Source organism: Kogia breviceps, chromosome 7, assembly GCF_026419965.1.
Source record: "Kogia breviceps isolate mKogBre1 chromosome 7, mKogBre1 haplotype 1, whole genome shotgun sequence".
Classification (NCBI taxonomy): Eukaryota; Metazoa; Chordata; class Mammalia; order Artiodactyla; family Physeteridae; genus Kogia; species Kogia breviceps.
The window spans coordinates 8,045,979-8,068,038 of NC_081316.1; the positions used below are offsets into that span (position 1 = coordinate 8,045,979).

General features: G+C 58.4%; 2 protein-coding genes across 7 annotated transcripts; one reads left to right on the plus strand and one right to left on the minus strand.

The window, feature by feature from the left end:
- Window positions 1–2,784: 2,784 nt before the first annotated feature.
- CHST1 (carbohydrate sulfotransferase 1) lies at window positions 2,785–20,224 on the minus strand. Of its 6 annotated transcripts, none has more exons than XM_067037073.1 (4): window positions 19,783–20,224; window positions 6,862–6,984; window positions 6,086–6,168; window positions 2,785–4,917 (listed from the first exon to the last, which is right to left on the minus strand). In XM_067037073.1, the coding sequence occupies exon 4, from the start codon at window positions 4,873–4,875 to the stop codon at window positions 3,640–3,642; it is 1,236 nt and encodes a 411-aa protein (XP_066893174.1). In that variant the 5' UTR covers window positions 4,876–4,917; window positions 6,086–6,168; window positions 6,862–6,984; window positions 19,783–20,224; the 3' UTR covers window positions 2,785–3,639. The 6 variants fall into 6 exon arrangements, with proteins under 6 accessions (XP_066893174.1, XP_066893170.1, XP_066893171.1 ...); XM_067037069.1 differs by having other exon boundaries at window positions 6,086–6,182; XM_067037070.1 differs by lacking the exon at window positions 19,783–20,224 and adding an exon at window positions 19,135–19,665 and having other exon boundaries at window positions 6,086–6,182.
- Window positions 18,595–20,756, plus strand: LOC136794560 (uncharacterized). The gene is made up of 3 exons (XM_067039376.1): window positions 18,595–18,651; window positions 18,761–18,861; window positions 19,673–20,756. The coding sequence occupies exons 1-3, from the start codon at window positions 18,595–18,597 to the stop codon at window positions 20,754–20,756; spliced, it is 1,242 nt and encodes a 413-aa protein (XP_066895477.1).
- Window positions 20,757–22,060: the final 1,304 nt, after the last annotated feature.

Here is a 22,060-nt window from a genome sequence, read left to right on the forward strand (position 1 = left end):
AGGTCCTCAGTTTGGTCGTTAGTTTCTCAGCTGTGTGTGTGTGTGCACGTACACACGAACACACACACACACACACACACACACAGCCCACCCCAATAACCACTCAGCCCATGGCTGCAGCTACACCCCCTGGTGCATCCAAACCTTGGCTATTTGCCCATGAGGACTTGATTCCAACCTGTTTTTCAGCCCTCAGGAAACAGAAGCCTATGTGTTTTCTCAGTGGGTCTGTGAAGGGGCTTCATTACATCTTTTCCTTTCCAGTGAGGAAAGGCATTCCAGCTGGGAGAAATTCTTCCCCGGGGAGGGGATGAGCAGGGAATGACAGGTTTGTTCTGGACAATACCCTTTGGAGTGACGGGAAGTGGCGCCCAGAGAGCTCCGCAGGGTCCCAGGGAAGTGGGGTCAGGAGGCCAGAGCGTCTGCTGTGGCAAAGGAAAGAAACTAGGGTGAGCAGGTGGGAACACACAAACGGAGGAAGGCCGTGAGGAAAAGAATTGACAGGACATGGCCCTTAGAGCCGTGGGGTGAGAGGAGCCCTGAGCGTGGGGACAAGACCAGGAAGTTACTCCTTGGGATCTAAGGCATCAAGGCGCTACACACAGACAAGGCGGGGGCGGGGCCGGCCCTGCCTACGTGGTGCTCTGACCACCATTTCCTGGCTAGAAAAAGGTGCCTCTGTGTCAGCAGGAAAGAGCCTCTGGAGAGATGTGACTAACAGGGGAAAGAGTGCTTTGTAAACTGTAAAACTCTGTACACGTGTTTGTTCACTGTTATTTACCTTCTGAGCATTGACCTTGGAAAGTGTAACAAGTGGCAAAGTGGGTGATGTGGCACCGATGCGAAGAAATAGGAAAGCCAATGTTGGTGTGTGGAGTTAGAAGGAATTATAGACTACAGGCGGGAGTGATGTGGATTCTTGGAACAAAACCCAGCTCAACGCCCTGCCACTTTTGAGAAACAGGCTGGGAGGGCATTACCTGCCTCAGGTCTCATTCAGACCCCTAAGAGACCACCCCCTAGTGAAGGCCCAGGACAAGGAGGTGCTTCAGGTGGGAAGCACCTGTTTTATCCCTCCTTTTATTCTTGTAACCAATGTTTATTGGTTACTATTGTGTGCCAGGTCCTGCAATTAAAAGTGTGATTACAACTGTGGTAGACATGATCAAAGAGATGTACCTGGGGCCATAAGGGCCTATAATCGGGATATATAGGGGCCTATGATCAGGATAACTGAACTAATCTGATAAAACCAAGGAAGTGTTGATAATGAAGCTAAGATCCAAAGGATGAGCAGACATTAATTAGATTAAGAGGGGAATAGGAGTAACCCAGGCATGAGGGATGATCTAGGCAAAGACCCTGAAATGAGCCAGAGTGCCGTGTGCATTGGCTAGCTTCTGCTGCATAACAAGTCACTCCAAAATTTAGTGGCTTAAAACAACAACCACTTTTTTTTTAACCCACAGTTTTGTAGGTCAGAAATCTGGCTGGGTTCGGCAAAGCAGTTCCAACAGTCTAGGCCAGACTGTGGCACTGACCTTGGCTGGGGCTTACTCATGCATCTGTGTTAGTTGTCAAGTCGGTGAGGAACTGGCTGGCCATTGGCTGGGGCTCTTTGGTTCTTCACGTCACGGTCTGTCATTCTCCAGCAAGCTACCCTAGGTTTCCTCCATAACGCAGTTAAAGGCTTCCAAAAGGCGGCAAAAGGTGACAAACTCCAAAGCTCAGGTACTTTTCATGCTGCTGTAGCCATCACTCTGACTATTGTCCCATTGGCTAAAGCAAGGCACACGGCTGAGCCCAAATCGGTGTGGGAGGGAGGGCACTAGCCAAGGGTGTTGTTACGGGGAGAGGTGAACAAATTGGGGCGTGTAACCTCAGCGGGTTCAAGGAATTCAAAGAAAGCAGGAAGACCAGAGAGTGAATGTGAAGGGGAGCGTGGTGAGGGTGAAACTAGAGCCGGGCAGGAGTCAGGACGTGCGGGGCCCCCGAGAGCACTCAGAGAGTTGGGTCTTAACCCTAACAGCAGGCCAGCACTCTGGTTTCTGATTCTCTGCCGTGCGGGCTTGGTTATGATAAATAAATCCTTTGAAGGCTGAACTGCCCTGGGTGACCTGGTAAAAAGGCTCTTCCAAGCTTGAGAAGCCCAAGACCACTGGGGCTACCTAATCCCAGACAGACTCTCTCCGTCCCAGGACACCAAAGCTGTGAACTCCACCCCAGGGACCAGCTGTTTTCTTGGAAAAAGAGCTGGGGAAGCTGTTAGATTGCCAAGGATGGGAAAGGAAATAAGCACAGCTGATGTTCCACCAGTGTAGACACCAGTACACCTGCACGACTTGTTAAAATCCTGCAATACTTCCAGACCACTGATAAGCAGCCACTGGCCTGATCCAACACACCCTTTGACCATATCTCCCCCACCTGGCTATCCTTTCCACAGACCCAGCAATCAATAGAGGTAACATCTGGCACAGGAAAGGGTCACCAGGACCTCATCAGGATCTCCAGACATTGATTCGGCAAGCCATACCACTTGCTAAATATTTTGAACATCACCCCTGGCTATAAGGTGCCTGGTCTCAATGGACCGGAGGGAAATGAAACCATGAACTCAGAGTTGAGGGTGATGAGGGTGGCATGAATTCTGAAAGCCAGCAACTGGTCACTGAATCCCCACCTCCATCTCCTTCTCTCTCCCCCCCCCAAAGCCAGAAACACCTAGACCCCATCGATTTCTGCCTTTGCCCGTCCAGAATGTCCCATAATCACACTCAGATATTATTGCACTCTTTTATTTACAGAAAACACAGATAAAGCATTTCAATGTCCATTTAGCAAACCGAACCACTCTTTTTTTTTTTTTTTTCTTTTTGGCACAAAGAAATATCACAGATGGACCCCAAGATCAATCAGAAAACCGTAACATTTATCAGCCATCACTGGTCCAGGGGCAGCCACAAGACTCAGACAGACGAACAGCATTGCCACAGACTGGAAAAAATAAACAAGGTCCACATTCACCTCACAGTAAAAACCTGCTCACCTGACAGGCAAGGGCGGGCAGGAGGGGGCAGTTTCTCTGCTCCGAGGGAGGGGGGGGCAGTGGGCAACGGCGGGTAGAAGTAGCATGGTGAGGGACAAACGCCATTCATCAATGAGAGAGAGGTGGCCTTTTCGTTTTTAACTTCTCACCTCGTAGAAGTAAGACGGCGCAAAAACTACCGTACCCTCGCCACTCGTCCATTGGGGAAGCTTCAGCAGTTGTGCGGTTTGGGGTGTCTCTCCTCTCGGGTGCCCGTGTGCGTGCGCGCATATGTGAATGTGTAAGTGCGGTGCTTGTAAACATTGTCACCATCTGCCGGAGACACACATCCTTGTGTCTGAACGGGGCGGGGCTGGGGCTGGACCCCACTTCAGGCCCCCTCTGCCCCAGAGATTCCTGTCCAAGACTTAGTGCAAATTTCAGAGACAAAGAGAGGCAGAGGAAGCGGGGTCTGGACAGGGGGCAGGGAGGACACAAAGACGGGGTGGGAGAGGGAGGGGGAAATAAGGCAACAGTTCAAAGCGGTCCACTTGTATCAAAATCGACACCGTGTCCCCCTCGCTCCCCAGCCCCCCCCCGCGGAGCCCTGGTCACCAGAAAGGGCGGAAGTCCCGCTCCTCCACCAGGCTGATGGAGGGGTTCTTGAGCTCCTCCTCTGAGTTGGCCATCTTGTAGCCCAGCTGCGCCAGCACCCGCTGGCACGCGTTCTGGGCAAAGGCCACGATGTCGTAGGAGAGGCGGAAGCGCCACTTCTCGGCCGTGGCCGCCGAGTTTCGCACGGTGCCGTATTTGTGCTTGCCCAGGGTGGGGTCTCCCCGCGTGTTGTTCTGGATCCAGCGCGCCACGTGGCTGTCCACGGGGATGCCCAGGAAGCCGTAGATCTCCTCGGTCTTCTTCATGGGGTTCCTGGCCAGGTCCTCGTAGCGCACCAGCATGTACTTGCCCTTGAGCCACGGGGGCCGCGTGAGGCCGGTGGACACGGAGTTGGAGAAGTCCTCGCACACCGTGGTCAGCTGCGTCACGTCCAGGTTGTAGGGCTTCCTCCCGGTGCCGTACCAGAGCCGCCAGAGCCGGTACGTGTCGCGGAAGGTCTCGCTGCGGGAAGCCAGAATGCCGCGTGGGTCTCGGACCAGCTGGATGACCTTGAGGTTTAACCGGGGGTCTTCGACCAGGGCCCGCAAGTCGTTGACCTCGGGCACCCGCACCGTCTTAATGGCCACGTGGCTGCGCTCCCGACAGGCCTCGGCGGCCACCGTCAAGTTCAGCAGGCCGCACTTGCGCACGCAGTCGCCCTCCTCCAGCACCAGGTCCGCGGGGCCCGGAGGGTCGCACACGGGGCGCGAGCACAGTACCCTGCTGGCCCCGCGGCGGAAGATCCTGTCGGTGGTGTGGTTGACGGGCGGCGGCTTGATGTAGTTCTCCAGGAAGTAGAGGTCACAGTCGTAGAGGCTCCTCAGCAGGTCACGGCTGGCTCCCAGCATGACCCGCCGATCCGCGGGGCTCTTGCCCTGGGTGAAGCGGGGGATGAGCGTGTTCTGGACGTGGTAGAGGGGCTCAAACAGGTAGAAGACGTCCAGGTGCTGGTTGAAGAGCTGGCCCACGAAGGAGGAGCCGCTGCGCGTGGTGGCCAGGATGAGGATGTGGGTCTTGCGGGAGAGGTTATAGGCGAACGTGGGGCTCTCTTCGCACAGCCGCTCGGCCAGCCCCGCCTCCGCCAGACCCGGGCAGGCGTGGAAGGACTTGGCGGTGAAGGTGCGAATGGCCGTGTACTGGATGGCGATGGAGGCCAGGGCGAGGAGGAGGACGGCCTTCCAGGAACATTGCATGGCTGGGCACCTTCATGGGGCTGCTTCTCCACCGTGCGAGGTCTGCGGGCAAAGGCGGGCAGCCGTCGGGGAGCAGCCAGGCTTGGGTGCCTCCCAAGGCCGGGGGCACTGGCTTGCTCCCTGGCAGAAGCTGATCTCCAGCCCGCCGGGGGAAGGGCTCCAGCTCCATGCCCCAGCGCTCACACATGCATCTGAGGCCTAAATGGCTCCTGCACTAGACTCTACCATTCTCTGGGAGCTCCTGGGGGCTATCAGGGACTGATTCCCATACCCTGGGGTTTGGCTGCGGGGCCTCCCATCATGAACTGAGTCCCTTAGTGGGGCCTGACTGGGCAAGACCCTAACCCTCCCAACTCCCACACTTGGGAATGACCAGTTCCCACCTCAAGCCATTCCCCTGTCACCGCCTGTCACCCCTGCTGGCATCCCCTGGGCCCACCTGCATCTTCTTCACCCCCACGAGCTGGCACCCAGCTCCCCAGGTGGTCATCTTTCCCCCGTCCCCTGCCCACCCCCAAGAGGAAGGAGAGTCCACGTCGGATGCCTCCTCTTGACCCAAGTCCTCACGCAGGAAGAACCCCTGCACACCGTGAGTTGGTAGGCCGCTAGCATCCCATGCCTACTGGGCCGGGAAAGGCGGACAACTGTGTCATGCCCTCCCCCTGGCCCCCCAGATTTACAGATGCAGGTGACCAGCTTTTTCCAGAAGGGGACTCCTGGGGCTTACGGAGTCCCGAAGAGTCAGCTGGCCCAGAGCAGAGACAGGGTCCAGGGGCTGCTGAGAAGCATCCCTTCCTGGGCCCCAGCGTCCTCCAGGATTTGCTCCTGGCCACTGAGGGAGGGGTCCAGGCCATGGGGTAGATGACCCTACTGTCAGCAGAGTGAACTGGTTCCTCCGGCCCCCCTCCCCGAGCCAGTCCTCAAGGGCCTCCGTCTTTAGGCCCTCACCCCCTTCTGCCCACAGGGTAAGCACAGGGACCCCACTGTGATCCAACAGTGGCCCCAGAGAACCCAGGCAGGGCAGTGAGAAGAGGAAGGGGTGGTACAGAAGAGGCATCTCAAGGAACTGAGGAGAAAGCATGGGGGGTGGGAGGGCAGGGAGGGCGGGGATGAGGAGCTAACCTGGGCGTCTGGGAGCTGCCCCCCGAGACGGGCTATAGCTCGGAGACAGCCCTGGGGAAGGCGAGGCAGAGAGGACTCCACGACTCACCAAAGAGGGGCTGTTCTGAGCTGGGCAGTCCGCAGCCGCCAGGTCTCCAGGCCCAGCCGGCAGTCACTGCCTGTGCAGCAGCCCTGTGGCCAGAAGACTGCAAGTAGACAGGGAAGGCAGGGGTGCTGAAGCGGGGGCTCCAAGCTCCTCCCTCCCCACCCCTTCTCTCCTGTGTCCTACGCCCCACAGACAGCTCTCCAGGGCCGGGCAGCAAAGGCCTCGCTTGCTCTCCCAGATTTATCACTGACTCAGAGCTCCAAATAACCCACCGCCATCTCGGATCCCCTGGACGCAGCCCTCTGAGGCCTGGGCTGCATCCTACCCCCTTCACCCGCCTCTTCCACCCCCTGCCATACCCTCCCAGCAAGTCTCAGTCCCTGGGCTCAGACCACGCCCCAGTGGGCAGGGAGCTGGCAAGTCTGCCCGCCCAGCTGGCTGAGCGTTGGCGCCCCACTTGGGCAACGCCCCCCGTGGAGGCGCCCCTCCCAGCTACCACCAGAGGGAGCTGCGAAGAAATCCACTGGCCGCAAACACCCCCAGGCCTGGCGAGCTCAGTTCAGCTCTGGTGACCAGACTGACCCAACCAGACACGGCGGCTGGTGCCCAAGAACGGAACAGTCAGAGTCAAAGTGGTCCCGGCATGTGGGGCCAGGGCACAGCCCAGACTGGTTCTGCAGTTAAAATCAGCAGAGCACCCTGACCCTTTGCAATTCAACTCGTCCAGTGATTTCCCAAGAGGGGGGTTAGCGGAAGTCAGCAAGGACAGCGGTGCTCACCCCAGATCTCCAGGCGGAAGCGGTGGCTCAGTCGAGAACACCCACGCGCTGAGGCCCACGAGGAGGGGACAGCCAGGAAGCGAGGTTCCTCTTCCAACCACACGGAGGGAGGAGAACCGCTACCTGAAACTCAAAGCAAAAGTGGACCAGGGAGCATCCGGGATGCGGATGCTCTTCACAGATCCTAAGTTAAAACACCAAGACGGCAACATTACTTTTGTTAGGGTCTACTGAGTATTTCCTAAGTGCTAAGCGGTTTCCCCGCCCCTAGCTCATCAATTCCCCTCAAGAACTTTACATGGAAGCCAGTATTGGCTCCATGTCACAGGAGAGATAGCTGAGGCACAGGGGTGGAGCAATCTGCCTGCACTCACATGCTCGGCTTAGCCCCATCTAGCAGGTTCCCCAGAGCCCGCTCTCCTTCCTTCCAAGGAGAGGTGACTTACCGTGCCTCCAGGTTACCTGTCCCTGGCCTTCAAACATGCACTCCGTTAATGCCCCCCATTTGTTTGTGAATCAGCATGAGAGGCACCGGGCGTTAGAAGGGGATGTTCAGACCGTTTCCGAGACTTAGAGCACGTTTCTTCCCTTTGCTGTCTGGTCTGGTCGATCGACTGGCTCGTGGCTGATGGGGTGAACTCCTGTGCCTTGTGAATATCCTTCCCACATGCCCTGTACGGATCGACTCCCTTGAGGGCAGGGCGAGGAGGTCCTCATTTCCCAAACCTGCAGTGCTGCCTGGCTCGGCTCACGCACCCAACTCGCCACATCATGTTATTCCTTACAGCCCCCTCTGGAAGGTCACCGTCCTCACTCCCATTGTTCAGAGGATGAAATTAAGAGGCCGAGACTAAGCAAATGGGCATGATAAGCAAGTAAGAAGTAGCAGAGACTCGAATCCCTCTGGGACAGACTCTCAGGCCAGTGCTGTGGCCCTTTCACACCAGCATAGTGGGGAAGAAACATGCTGAAGCTTGAGGAGGGGCACAGAAGCGGGAGTGAGATGGCAGGGGGCCGGCTGAGGCTCTGGGGTCTAGGAGTCCTGTTTTAAGTACGAAACTCCACTTGGTACCTAGAGGAAGCAGTACCATGTCACCAGGTGGCAGTAAATAGGGGAAAGCACAGTCTAAATTCTAGGGAAACTCCAATGTGATCAGAGAAACACCACAGCCCTGACCACATCCCAACCCACCCTGCCTCACCCCTCGACAGCATAAGATGCTGTCTCCATCGGTACCCAGAGAGGACAGCTTCTCTGCATTAAATGTGACCCCCCTGCAAAGTGCAGGCCCACCCTTTCCAAGTGCCCCAAGACAAATGTGAACACCTTTAGAGAACAGGGAGGAAAAGCCACCAATATTCATGCAAAGGAATGTTTTAAAGTTATTTAGGGGTCCATTCTTTAGTTGCAATGCTGTTTCGTTCCACTGTATTTCCTTTGTATTTATTCACAAGCATGCTAGTTACCTAGTATGAGCCAGGCACTGTTCTGGGCACTACGGGTAAAATAACACAAAGGAGGGCTTCCCTGGTGGCGCAGCGGTTGAGAGTCCGCCTGCCGATGCAGGGGACACGGGTTCGTGCCCCGGTCCGGGAAGATCCCACGTGCCGCGGAGCGGCTGGGCCCGTGAGCCGTGGCCGCTGCGCCTGCGCGTCCGGAGCCTGTGCTCCGCAACAGGAGAGGCCACAACAGTGAGAGGCCCGTATACCGCAAATAATAATAATAATAATAACAGAAAGGAAAGCAAGCACTTACTGGGCATTCGAGATGTTTCTCCCAGGCATACGCTCCCTTCCCAGGCATCAGTCCATCTAGCCCTCACTAACCTTAGGAGGTCACAGTCCCGTTCTACAGATAAGGAGACTGAGGTTCTTCAAGGTTAGCTAACTTCCCCAAGCTCACACCCTTAGGAAGAGGTAGAGCCAGGATACCAGGTCAGGCGGTATGCTCTAGAGTCCATGCTCGAACCGTCCTCCCTGACCCACTCCCTCTTCAACTACATCCAACACCCTTTGGTCCCCACCAAGACTGGAAACAGAAGCCTTAAAGAGACTCCACTTAACTCTAGGATTCCAGTTCCAAAAACAATTCACCTGAGGTTTTCTTTAAAGAGGAGCATCTTTCAGGGAGGAGACCATTTCAGTTTCTTCCCCCCACTTCCCCTCTCTACCGCCACCCAAAGAAATGTAAGGCCAGGCCTGAAACCTGCTGTCTTTGTCAATAAATCAGAAGTAACTGAAGCATCATTGCAATGTTATAAATCCCTACAAAAGTAGGACTCGGATCCACTAGGTGCAGCCTGGACACACAGGAGGGGAATGTGTTTGAAGGCCCAGACACAAGCCATCCCCCTCCCCCCGCCCCAGGAGGGCAAAGTGAGGGCATGGGAACGGGAAGATGGAAGACGTCTGGCCCTCCTAAAACTGCCCCTGCTCTCCTGCCAGCCTGGCAGAGCCAGGCCCACGGCCGGCCAAGCATCCTTGGTATGCTGGAGGCATCTGCCCTGGAAACCAGAGGCCCAGAGGCCAGGCCCTTTGTTCCCAGGGGAGCTTTGGCCACTGCAAAGGACTCCTCAAGGCCCTCATCCTTTAAGCCAGACTGTAAGCCCCAGAGCCCCTCTCTGGGCTTCTAGCAGCCTCTGGCATGGCCTCCCTCCACCTCTGGTTAGTCAAAATCCAGCTGAGCCTTAGACACAGGGGCCAAGAATCTGTAACTTCTGTTGGAAGTCACCCACTCCCAAAAGAAAGCTCACACTTTAGTATCAGCCACCTTCAAAGCAGGGCACAGGACGGGAGTGGAAAACACCTTTTTCTGGGAGAACTGTAATTCAGAACTAAGAGCTCAAGCCATGAAACCATACCCACCTGGACCTGTCACTTAGCAGGTGCACGGACCTGCGTGACTCACCCGTTGTCTCTGAGCCTCAGCCCCCCCAGCACCCGTAAAGGAGGTATAACCATATAGCAGTGGTTACATGAACAGGCACATAATATGGCACAGCCTTGTGCTTGGGACATCGGCTCTGGCACCAGCCCCCTTGATGGCCAGATTTCTCAATCTCCCTGGACCTTCGTTTTCTCACCTGAGAAGTAGGGACAATCTTAACAAGGCTGTTTATAAGGACTGATTAGTTAAAACAGTGCCTGGCACGGAGCAGTGTGTTACTATTATCCTCATTAAATGTCTTGTTTGCTCTTTGTCTCAGGGAAGTCCCTCAGGACACATCATCACTCTCCCTGACCGCTGTGCCCACACCTCTGCCAGGCAGGCCTGTGCCCCAAACCCCTTCTTCCCTCGGCTCCTTCCCCAGCCTGGGAGCTTTTCTCCTGCAGAACCACCGCAGGGGCTTTCCTACTTCCCTCTAGTGGCCAAATCCTGTAGTGCAGCCTCTTAGCGCCGCGTCTTTGCTGTGCTCCGAAGTCCTGGCTGGTTGGCTGCAGCCTAATGTGAGGGTGCAGGCAGCGGGAGGTGGCGTGAGGTGAGGAGGACACGCCACCCGAGCTTCGGGCCCTGCTCTGTGCACCCCCTCGCCCTCACCCACACGCCAAGAGGCACGCAGCAACAGGCAGCCCCACATCATCGGGAGGGCCTCTGCTTCCTAGTCTCATTCCGCCCTGGCAGGGCAAAGAACCCTAAACTGACTGTCACAGGCAGGGGCAGCCCACAGGCTCTGCATTTCCCTGGCTGGGTGACCTTGGACTCACCCACCTGGCCTCTCTGTGCCTCAGTTTTTCCATAGATCCAACGACTCTACGGGCTTCCCAGGTCTGGCCGCTGGAGGTTTCTGATCCCAGGAAGGCCCCATACCCCATGCTCAGAGTCAGGGCCACCCTCGCTGCAGGCTGGGGGATCCTCCTTCGGAAGTGGGAAGGCTCCAGCCACCTTCTAAGAAGAGACCAGGGCTGGCAGCTCTGCCTCAGTCAGATCCGTGGCTGCCCCAGTGAGGCCCAAGAATCAAGGGGCTCTGCCCTCTGCAGAGTTAGCCCCCGCCACCTGCTCTATTAAATCCCATGCAACACAGTGCTATGGGTCTTTGTCTTTTCTGGGCCACGGACCGCCCCCCCCCCCTTGGAGAGACACAACCCCTCTTCCCAGGAAGATCCATTTGCGCCCACAATTTTATACACACAATTAGAAGGTTCTTAAACCTCCTAAAACTCGCATGTGGGCATCCCTAGAGGCTTAACCCCTTCATTATTAGCACTCTCCCTGACCCTAGGGTTTTCTTTTCAACTGATTCTATCCGAGAAGCCTCCACAGATGTGTAAGCACTGATGTGGAAACAGCACCCAAAATATATTATTAAGTAAAAAAATCTAGGGCCGAAAAAGACCTGGGCAACAGTGTGCCACCCTTTCTCATTTTTGAAAAGAGGATGTGTGTGAATATATATCTATATATTTGAATTTATGCATATGAACAACCACAAGAACTTGCACTGAACCAGTTAACTGTAGCGGCCCAGTGGGAGGCGCTAGGAGACGGGTGGGAGGAAGGCACAGTTTATACTGAGCGTGTTGATTCAGTTTGAGTTTATTAACCTTGGAGGACGAAGTGAAGCTGCCCCACGCGAGGACTGGAGGGGCAGCCGATGACAGGGCGGGACACTGACGCTCAGCACGGGCGTCTCACTGTCCCCCGATTCCAGCCCCAGGGCACGGCCGGCCAGCTCTCTCCTCCCCCATCTCCAAGGCACCAGGGTTGAATTCGCCACCTTTCCGCCAGAACTGGGCCTGGTCTGCTCAGGTGGGGGGCAGCAGTCACCTGGGGCCGCTGAGACAAGGCAGCAGCTGAAAAAGGGCGAGACCTCAAAAGGGGGCCTGGGGCTTTGGGGAGCGGCTAAGGCCTGAGTTGAGGAAATGACTCCCTTCCCCGGTTTTTCTCCCCGTCCACTTTTTTTCCTCCTTTTGTGAAGCCCTGGGGAGACAGGAAAAGCAGAGGAAGAAAACCTGAACATTGTATTTCTCACCAGACTCGGGAGCCAGTATGGAGGGGCCCCAAGGCGCTGGGGTCCCAGGAACTGGACGGGGGCGGAGGGGGGGAGAGTTGGCAAACAGGCCCCTGGGATGGAGACTGCAGAAAGGAAATGCTTAATCCCCGCGTCTGCGGTAGCCAGCAGCGATCCACCATAAATGTGTGTTTAGTTAAGGCCAAAACACATAAAACGGCAAGGTTTTTTTCTTCCTAAGGCAAACGGGGTGATGAAAATGAGGCAAGGAGAAAACAGGGGTACGAAAGCCTGAAAGAACTAGGAACCAGGTAGCGTACCACGGCCAAGACACTTCTGGGCGACACAGACAGGTCAGAGCTACCTGGCTGCCAGTGGGAAAAAGGAAATATTTCACTTACATGTTTCATAGGATCCGTGAGATGAGGATTAAAGCACCTGCTCAAGAGATGCCCAGCTATTACTGATACTGAATCCAGCACAGGATTTCTTCTTAAGGGTCTCCTAGAGAGCCCTGAGCAGGTAGACCTCACACCTAGTAAGTCCAAGGAGAAGCTTCGCAGGGCTGTGTCCTGAATCAACCTTCAAGGCGAGCCGTGCGCCCACATATAGTTCAGCCAGTGCAACCTTCCAGGGGAGGCGAGCTGATGGGGTCCAAGCTCAGCCTCTGTGGCCTGGGCCAGCCAAGGGGTTATTGGAGGCCCCAGTGCTTCTTTCTCTTTGGAGTCGTGCCCCCTCAATCTGAAACACTGCGAGGTCTATTAGGGTCCCTCTCCGCAGAATCGGCACCAACCCGAACATGGATTTCGTGTACAATCTCTACAGCCCCTGGGCCCTGTGACTCATCCACAGACCCCACAGAACCAGAACATCCTTCGGGCACCTCCAGCGAGGGCGAGTTCTTACTCTCACGGTTCCAAAGACAAGCATCCAGAGAGTGACCGTGTACCAACCTTTCACCGTCAGCAGAGCTGCCTGGTGGCCTCTTATGAGCCCTGGTGTCTCCAGAGTCCACAAGTGAGGACCCTGCGAACATGCATGTTGTCTCAAGCCTCCTTGAGACGTTACCCACAGGCAGGCACGGCAGCAGGCTGGGGGTGGTTGGGCACCCTGGCTGCGGGGCCAGCCGGGCCCGGCCTGACTCCCACTCCTGATGCATTACAGCTACGAGGCCTTGTGCAGGGCACCTAACCTCAATAGGTCTCGGTTGCCCTTATCTATGAAACGGGAAAGACGATCACAGAACCTTTCGAGTATTGGGGCTGTGAGGCAGGAAGCTGAGGAAGCTTAGCACAGGGCTGGGCACAGAGCAGGGCTCATCAAGTAAGAACCCTGGGCATGATTTTCAGGGACGAGTCTAAGCTACAGACAGGCTACAGTGGCCTGGAAACGTTCAAGGCATTAAAACCGTGCCACAGCCTCCTCCATGAAGCTCCCAGCATCTGTGTGGTTGGAGACCCTGCTTGTTCGGGCTGCAGAGACTACCTACCGCCCTGCCCTGGGCGCAGCGGGTCAGCGGGTCCGGCCCGACCTCAGGGAACTTTTCCCCAGCAGCGGGGAGAGGGACCCACCTCCTGGCACAAGGCTCCAGCGCGCCGGGCCCCCCACCGGGGAGCAGTGAGCCAGAAGGGCCCGGTTCCCTGCCCCAGGCCGATCCTACCACAGCCCGGCCTACCGCCTGTGGTAGGCGGGACCCTTCTGCACCGACACTGGGCGGAAAGGCCCCGGTTTCCTGTCCCCCCCCCTCCCCTCCGCAGCAGCCACAGCCCGAGTGGGAGAGTACCCAGGCCCCACCCCCTGGATACCGGGGCTTCAGCCCCTCCTCCCAGCTTCAAGGATGGGAAACCGCCAACAGGAGCTAAAGCACAGGCAGCTGCTGCTGGAGGAGCCGGGCGGGTGGGGGCCATCTGTCCCTGGATCCTGGAGTCTCCAGTCTCGGGCCACCTGCCTAAGGCCCAGCTGGCCCCTGGGGATGAGGGAGGGAGGGCTGGGCGCGGGGGGCGGGGGGCTCACCTGAGCCTGGGGGCTATTACGCTGGATGGAGGGGCTGCAGGAGCGGATACCCAGATATGATCACAGTCCTGGCTCCCATCGAGCGGGCTCTTACCGCAGGTACCACTGCCATCTTTCACAGACGAGGAGCATGAGGCTTGGGCAAGTGAGGGATAGCTAGTCCGTGGTAGGGCCGGGATTCAAGCTCAGCTCCGAGGACCCCCAAGCCCCAGGCCTAACCACAGAGCTTAAGCCCCCAGGCCACACCCAAGAGCAAGATTGGCACCCAGCCCCAGGAGACTCGAGGGAAGGGGCAGGGAGTGCCAGGGCCAAGGGGGCCCCCAGGGTTCCGCCACACACTGGTGCCAACCCTGACCTCGGCATTCACCCAAACCCAGACGTGGGCTCATCCACCCTAGTGACCGTCTCCAAGGACCAGACAGACCCCTGCGGTGTCAGCTGGAGGGATGCGGGCTGCCTACGGCCCTTCCTGCCTGGTTCCCAGCACGGCACATGCGTGCGCTGGGTACCTTCTCACCACTTCCCAGGCGGGTGCTGCCTCCCCAGCTGAATGACAAAGGGGAGATCATCGCAAAGATGAGAAGAGATGACGGGTGTGCACCAGCCCGGTGCTGCGTCCCGCGCGATACGCAGTAACCAAAACACACTCTGCTGCCCACTCAGGGCTCCAGGTCTGGCTATAGGCAAGTAGAGGGGGGAGTGGGTGGCTTCCTGGCCAGGAATGCCCAAATCCTATGCGCCAAGGGGACACCAAAGATGTCCTCGTCACCCCCTTGCCTGAAGTGGTCTGGAATGGGGCAAAGGGTTTGGGCTCAAGGCCCAGAGGTCCCCCCTGGTCCCTAAGCCCAGAACTTACCACCAGCCTGCAGCTGGTCCCAAGGGCGCCAGGCAGTTCAATCTGTCAGTCCTCTGTCTCCTGGATGAGAAGCGTTAGGGGGAGCCCCTCACTGGTAACATGACAGTCGGATGAGTATCCCTGCCTCTGTGTCAACAGGGACCTCCAGAAGATGTAATGGCAGCTGCTCGTGGAGGGCCCCTCTCACAGGTGAGGGACCGAGGCTCACAGAGGTTACGCAACTTGTTCCCACAGCTGAGAAGTGGCGGGGTAGGCAACTGCATGCGGGCCACGGGGTGCCGGGCGTGGGGTGCACGTGCAGCGAAGTCCTCCCCTGTCCGAGGTGTTCCCTAAAGGCTTCCCTTCCTTCCCTCCCTGACCCGCTGAAACCCTCGGTCTGAACCCCGCTCCACTTACTCTCCTGACGCTGTATATCCTGTAAGGTGTACTTAAGTGGTTAGGAGCAACACGGCAGAGGGTGACACCCAGACCTTAGATCCAGGGCAGCCTTACCCTCCCAAGACCTTGGCAGAGGCCCCTGGGGAGGGGAGATCATGCCCACCTCCCAGGGGAGGGGAGGGGCTTAACTAAGATCTCAAACGTAACGCTCTTGGCGTTATGGTAACGCTCCCAGTGCACGGTACGAGGTACTCACTCAGGGATACTTTCAGAATGTCAGCATCAGACTTGTCTGTCGTCTTCATCTGCTTACAGAATCCCTGAGGGACGGCACCAGGCCCCCTGCACACTCCCACCCCCAGTGCACAGCTTGGGGCCCCCAGAACACGGCAGGGCCTCGGTGGGTGCTAAACTACTCACTCCCCCAAGCAGAGACCGGGAGAAGGGGAGGGCTGCGCTCTGTTCCCCATCCCAGAGGAAGAGATGAGCATTGCCGACAACTCCCAGCCCACAGCCTTGCAACTCTAATCAAGGAGCAAACACAAAGAGGGAATCTCTAAACATTTAGAAAACGCAGGAACGCTGGGCCCCACGCGGCACCGTGGGGCTTTACAAAGAACAAATCATGCCTGACAAACTTGATAGCTTTCTTGATAGAACTACAAGACTGGTAGATGAAGGAAATGCAGGCAGGGTAATCTATCTTGATTTTTAGCAAAGCCTTTGATACAGCACCTCAAGCAATCTTACAAAATTAATTCAAACAGACTTGGCCCTAAGCACTTGTCACGGGGCTGAAAGCAAGAGGGGGCCAGGTCCCAAGGGTCCTGGGTGGAGGAGGCAAAGCCAGGGGTAAGGGGTTGAGGGACAGAGTCTGGGAGAGGGGGGCAGGGCTGCCAAGACCCAGCGCTGGGTCAGATCTTATCTCACATCTTCATTAATGATCCTGAGAGAGGGAGTCAACAGTCCGTGAATGAAATTTGCAGAGGATATTAAATTAGAAGGTGTTGTGAACGCCAGTGAGGATGGCAAAGCGGTCCAGAAAGACCTGGGGGAAGAACCTTGGCCGGAAACTGTCAGCATGTTGGAGGGTAGGGAAGGTTCTGGGCAGCGTCTGGGGCTACCTAGAGAGCCAGGGAAGATGGACGCGCACCCCCGGGGCTGGGGTGGAGCTGGGAGCAGCCAGGGCCAGCTTGGGTGATGGCTTCAGCAGGCGAACCCCAAGAATCTCAGTTTGCCCGTCTGTGAAATAGAAGGAAGGACAAGCAGATACGGAGGATGCTTTGCAGCTCTGAGAGCTGGTACTGCTACAGGGATTGCCTTGAGGGAGCTTGGAGCTGAAGCCCACCTTATGGGAGGGGAGGCGGGGAAGAGTGACACGGAAAGGAGGAGGGGCTGTGTCTGCAGGCCAGGGAGGGGAGGACAGCAACTGAAAGAAGTGCCGGTGAGGGGGACTGGCTGGGTCATCCCTGGAGCTCAGAATGCCCTCAGGCCATGCGCAGATGCTGCCGAGGCAGGCGCTGCTGCTGGGGTAAGCAGAAGTGGGCAGGCCCCTCTCGCAGCCTGCGGGGCAGTAGCACATCAGCTGGTGCCTCAGGCTGGAGCCTCGAGCCAGTCCAGACTTGTGTAGGGTACACTGGGAACACTTCAGCAACTGAGGTTCTAACCTGCGGAGATGAGGGGGCCAGCGTCTGTTATCTTTCTGGAGAGTTCCTGACCCCTCTTTGGTGGATCATCGGGAGATGCTTCTCCAGCCAGGTGAACCAGCCTCTCCAGGATCAGGGAGAGTTGCCCTATTCCGGTCCCCCCTCTCTGTCCTCAGAGCCCGGACCTCTCCTGCCCCTCTTCCTCTGGCCCAATTTCAAGGGGGCCGAGGCGGGAAGCTGCCCATCCATTTGGACTTGGAGGATTTGTTCCCACAAAGCTCCTAGACAGGTGGGGTCTGAACGGGAGCCAGGACTCCCTAGCGCGGTGCTCAAGCCCTCAGCAACCTAAATAAGTGCTCCGTGGGAGGAAGAAATGGATGGCTGGTTCCCAGCTGGGGGTGTACCGGCACTGCTGGGGAGGCTCTTCCAAAGCAGGAGGCCAGCCCTGCCAGATGTCAAGACCACCTGCCAAACACAGAGGATGGATCCAGGTGAATGCACTGCCAGGGGAGTTCCTTCCAACACCCTGAATTAATAACAGTGACACTTACTGAACACTTACTAATGGCTGCGTTCTGAGTGTCCTCCTCGTAGTAACGCATTTGACCTTCCCAACATCCCTATGAGGTAGGTAAAGTGCTCTTATTTTCCCCATGTCACGGAGGAGGAGACTGAGGCATATGGTGGCGGCCATAAGCCTTGGCACCTAGTCAGAAAGCCCATGGGAGAAGCAGCAACCTGCCAAGAGCCACAGAGGGAGCCGAGCAGCTCCTGGGGCGGAGGGGCGTAACCCCGGTGGGTGGGGAGAGGCAGCCCCTCCTGTAAGGACCCCAGAGCCTTGCCCAGCCTCTCCCTGCCCACCTTGAAGGGAGTTGGTCCAACTCCTGCCACACTTGTGGAGCCTGATTTTACTATATGTTTCCCTTCTCCCCCACCAGCGCCGGCCGTGCTACAGCTACAGCGAGTCCTCTGAACAAGTCTGTTTCCATAGAAACCATACAGTGACTCAGGGCTTCGGGACCTTCTCTGAACCAGATTATGAATATCAAATGCTCTCTCCCCGCACCAATGCAGAGTGAGTTGGAAAAGTAAAGAGAGACCCACAGTGGGCAAGGGAGAGAAACAGGAATGTGGGCAAGGGGAACTGGGGGTGGGGCACAAGCCTGCCCCCCCCCCGCATTGAGAGCATGGCATCTGGCCCCCCCTGCAGACTCTGGAGCACAGATGTACACCTCCTCCATGTGTGTGCAGCCGGTACACACATACCCCTATATCAGCACCATCGGCACCACTCCTCCTCTGGAAGTAGGGCCCTGTGGGCGGGGAACAGGGAGGTAAGGGGGCCCTACATCCCTTCTAATGGAGGCGCACTTCAGGGCCAGGGAGGAGGGAAGCTTGTCTGCAAGAGGAGCTTGACTTCAGAGGTAGAAGAGCAAACCTCTGGCCAAAAACATTGCAATACTCAGCAAAGAGGGAAATTTGGATTTTAGGGGGGAAATGGGTTTCTGCTTGGAGGTGAGGAGGTCAGCATTAATTGCTTGTGCCAGGAGGGAGGCGGCGCTATGATTTCAAAGCCTCAGCAGGGTTGGGGGGGGGGATAATTAGAAGAGACTTCCTCTCGCTTGCCCTCCCACCCTGGCCTGGCCTAGGCCGCTCACCTGCCCTGATCAGGACAGCAGCAGGGAACTGAAAGTTTGCAATGCCAGGCTCCTGGCCTCTCTCAGGGGGCTAAGGCCCCGGGGCAAATCCACCCCCTCCTTTCCCCAGCAGCTCCCTGAAAACCCAGGAGGGAGGGGAAGAGAATAGGTTGGAGGCTTGATACCTCCCTGGTGAATCCGATGTGTGAGTCATGAGGGGGAGAGCACTTAGAAAAAGAAACAGGGTCACGGTGATGCCTGTTAAGTGTCCCCAGCAGCCGAGGACTGGAGCCTCGGTGCTGCCTGCCCAGGTAAGGTCTCTCTGCCTGAGACAGCCAGCCCCACCTCAAGGGGTTGAGGAACCCTTGAAGCAGGTACCTGGTACCTCGGCCCCCACCTCCTTGCCTCTTACACCTACAGCTCCTCTGGCCTCCCAGCCAGGGTGCCTACCTCCTGTCCCCAATCGCAGGTCCCCTCTGCCTCCGGCCCCTATCGGCCCTCGGGAACGTGCTGGGCTCAACGTTTGTCCTTGACTGGACATCCACCTCCCCATCTCCTGCCCCCACCTCTCTGTTAAAGGTCTAAGCCCATCATCCTCTGGCACTTGGACTCCCAGTGGCCTTTCTTAGAAGCCACCAGCTTAGGAGCAGTGTTCAAGTGCATCAGGAGAAAAGCTGCACCGGAGGTGAGGAACGTAATCGTGGGAAGGGGCAGGCGCAGGATGGGGGTGGAGGTATCCTGTGGTATCGAAAATCAGGCCGAGGTGCCACCCTAGGACGACCATGAGGTCTTACCTTTTAACCCCTAGCTTCCCGGCCAAGGCCGCTCTGGGTTCCCAGAGCCCGGGAGGCGCTGCTCTCCGGGTCCTACCCAGGGAAGAGCAGGAGGGTGGTTCTGGCTTCCGCGGGGGTTCTGCACCTTCCGGCAGCCCCTGCCCCGCCCCACCCCACCCTCGACCAGTTCAGCGCAGAGTGGTCGGTGCCGGTGCGGGGCAGGGGCGGGGGTCAGGAAGCAGGAGGCTGCCCCTGTCTCCGCGTGCAACCCCGGTTTGGAAAGTTGGTGCAGGCGTGGGGACCTCAGGGTTTCCAGGCTTCTCAGCAGCCCGGAGCCGGGCAGTCTGTGGGACGATGAGCCTCGGGCAGCCCTCGAGCGCGCTTCGCAGCGAAGGGGAGCGGGCGCCCCGGAGCCGCCGCGCGTCTCAAGTTTGCTGCCCTCCCCAAATGGGGGCGGGGAGGGCTAGGGTGAGCGCGGCGCTCACCCACCGCCAGCCCGGGAAGCCCTTTCCTGCGCCCGACAAGCTGCTGTCCTCCCCCCGCCCCGCACCGCCCTTAGCGACAGTCCCCGAGCGGAGGGGCGCCTCCCACCGCGCCCGCGCCCCTCCCGGCTGCTGCGGCCAGTGTCCGCGCCCGCCCGCCCCGGGGCCCGCCGGGCCCGGCCGGTACCTGGTCGGGGGCGCACCGGGAGCCGCTGCAGCGCCCCGCGCCGGCTCCATCCTCGGGTCTGGAGTCAGGCTCGCGGGGGGCCGGCGGGCGGCGGTGGCGGCGGCGGCGGCGGCATCCTCCGCCCCCCGCGCCCTCCTCCTCGGCCTCCCTCCTCCCTCCTCTTCCACCGCCTCCGCGCGCCCCTCACGGGCCCCTCTTCATGGCCCGGGGGCGCGAGCCCGGGACGGCTGGGCCAGCTGAGAGCGTTCTCCGGAGCAGGGCGCGGGACCGGGGACGGAAACGCGAGGGCCCCAGGGGCGCCGGGCCGTGGGCCGGGACCCGGGACCCGGAGCGCTGCAGCCCGGGGCGCCGGAGGAGAGCAGCAGCCGCAAGCGCCTGAGCCTCGCCGAGCGCCCGCCCGCCCTGCGTCCCGAGTCCTGAGCAGCGGCAGCACTGGCGGCGGCGGCGGCGGCGGCGGCTACAGCGCCGAGCGAGCGGCAGGCGCTGCGGTCCGGGCTCCACCCCCCAAAGCCGCCCGCCTCTCGGCTGCCGCCCGCCCCCTGCTCTTCCCCACCCCTCTACCGCGCGCCCTACGGCTCCCCGCGCCGCCCTGCCGGCTCCCTCTCCCCGCTCTGCCCCAGCCACCAGCGCCAGCGACACCCCCTCCACAGGCCGGTTCCTGTGCCAACCCACCCAAACCCGGGGGAGCCACACCTACACCCCGGGTTTTGGGAGACCGGGGAGCGAGGGCGCAGGCTACCCGTTGGCACCTCTTTCCGTACCCTCTCCCCCCCCCCCCCCGGGGGCGCTCTCCGAGGGCCTTCTGCCTGAGTGCCCCTCCCCCTCCAGAAGTTCGGCTGGAGCCCCAGCCTAGCCCCGGGCCCGGCTGTCCTCTACCCCTTCCCCAGCCAGCGCAACGGGGTGGGGGTGGGGGCCAAAACCCAGAACGGGAGCCAACCATCTTCTGGTGCCGATACCTCAACACGCACCCCTAGCCCACCCCCTCCACCCCCTTTACTTCTCAGCTGTGTAGATGAATCATTTGCCCCTGTTCCATTTGTACCTCTTGGGCAGGGTCAAGGGGGTGGTTGGGGGGGGGCATTAAGGAGGATTTGCTGGCAGAACCTCTTCCAGGCCAGTGCCCCCCCCCACCCAGCCCCTTCCTACCAGCCCTTGGCACTCCTAGGTGGAAACCTGGAGTCACTGCTGCCCTTACGTAGGGAGACCTGCCCCACAGAGCCTAGAGCCCGCAGGCTGAGCACCTCAGCCTCTCATTCTTTGCACAAATATTGACTGAGCATCTCCCGCAAGCCAGGCCTGCATGGGCACCAGGGACACGATGATAAGACAAACGGACCCCTGGCCTGAGAGTGAAGTGTAGGAGCAACAGGGTAAACAGGCAGAGAATACATGAGATTAGTGGCCCCTGGGCCGGAGGGGACAGCAGGGAGGCGCAGCTGTGCCACTGCATCTGAGCTGGGGCTGGCCGCCACCAAAGCCTCATCTGGAGAAGGAGATGTGGTTGCACTGGCTGATCCCCTGTCCCTCCTCAGCTCTGACCAAGCAATTATCTTCTCAGGCCAGGAAAGGCAGTCAGCTTCCATCTCCACACCCATCTCTGAATCTCTGATTTCCAGTCATAGCCAGACAGGGGCCAGAGAGCCACGGATGACTTGAGAACTTCCGGCAACCCGCGGAAGCCTCCTCATCCAGGACTGAAGGCCGCTACCTAACTGCAGACCGTGTTGCAGAGTGTGGCACAGGAGCTCTTGGGTCACAACCTGCTGTGTATTTGCATGAATGATGCAGCCTCTTTGCGCCTCACTTTCCTCCTCCAGAAGATGGAGATACCGGCCCTCACCTCATGGGGCTGCTGTAAAACACTAGATGGCAAAATGTGTGCAAAGCACCCAGCACAGCGTCTGGCACATGGTAAGTGCTTGACAACTGCACGGTGCTGTTACGGTTGTTGACTGGTTGGTGTTCAGGGTATAGCCAGGAATGAACATTCACTCCCTCACCCAGAGGAGGACGTGGCCTCTGTGCTTCTCTGGGGGACTCGGGATTCGGATCACTAAGACTCTCTCTCCACACAGAACCACATGGTATGAAAGCCCCTGCCCCCAGGGTCCCACCAAAGCAAACGGTCATTTATCTTGATCACAGTTGCAAATTCGTAGTTGGAAACTCCCGCACCACCGCTGGCCACAAGCCTGGCAGTGGATCCCCATCAAGCCAGTGTGATCCAGTGTGATCCATATTCATCTACCAGTGTGTTTTCCTGCTGCAGCCGCAGCAG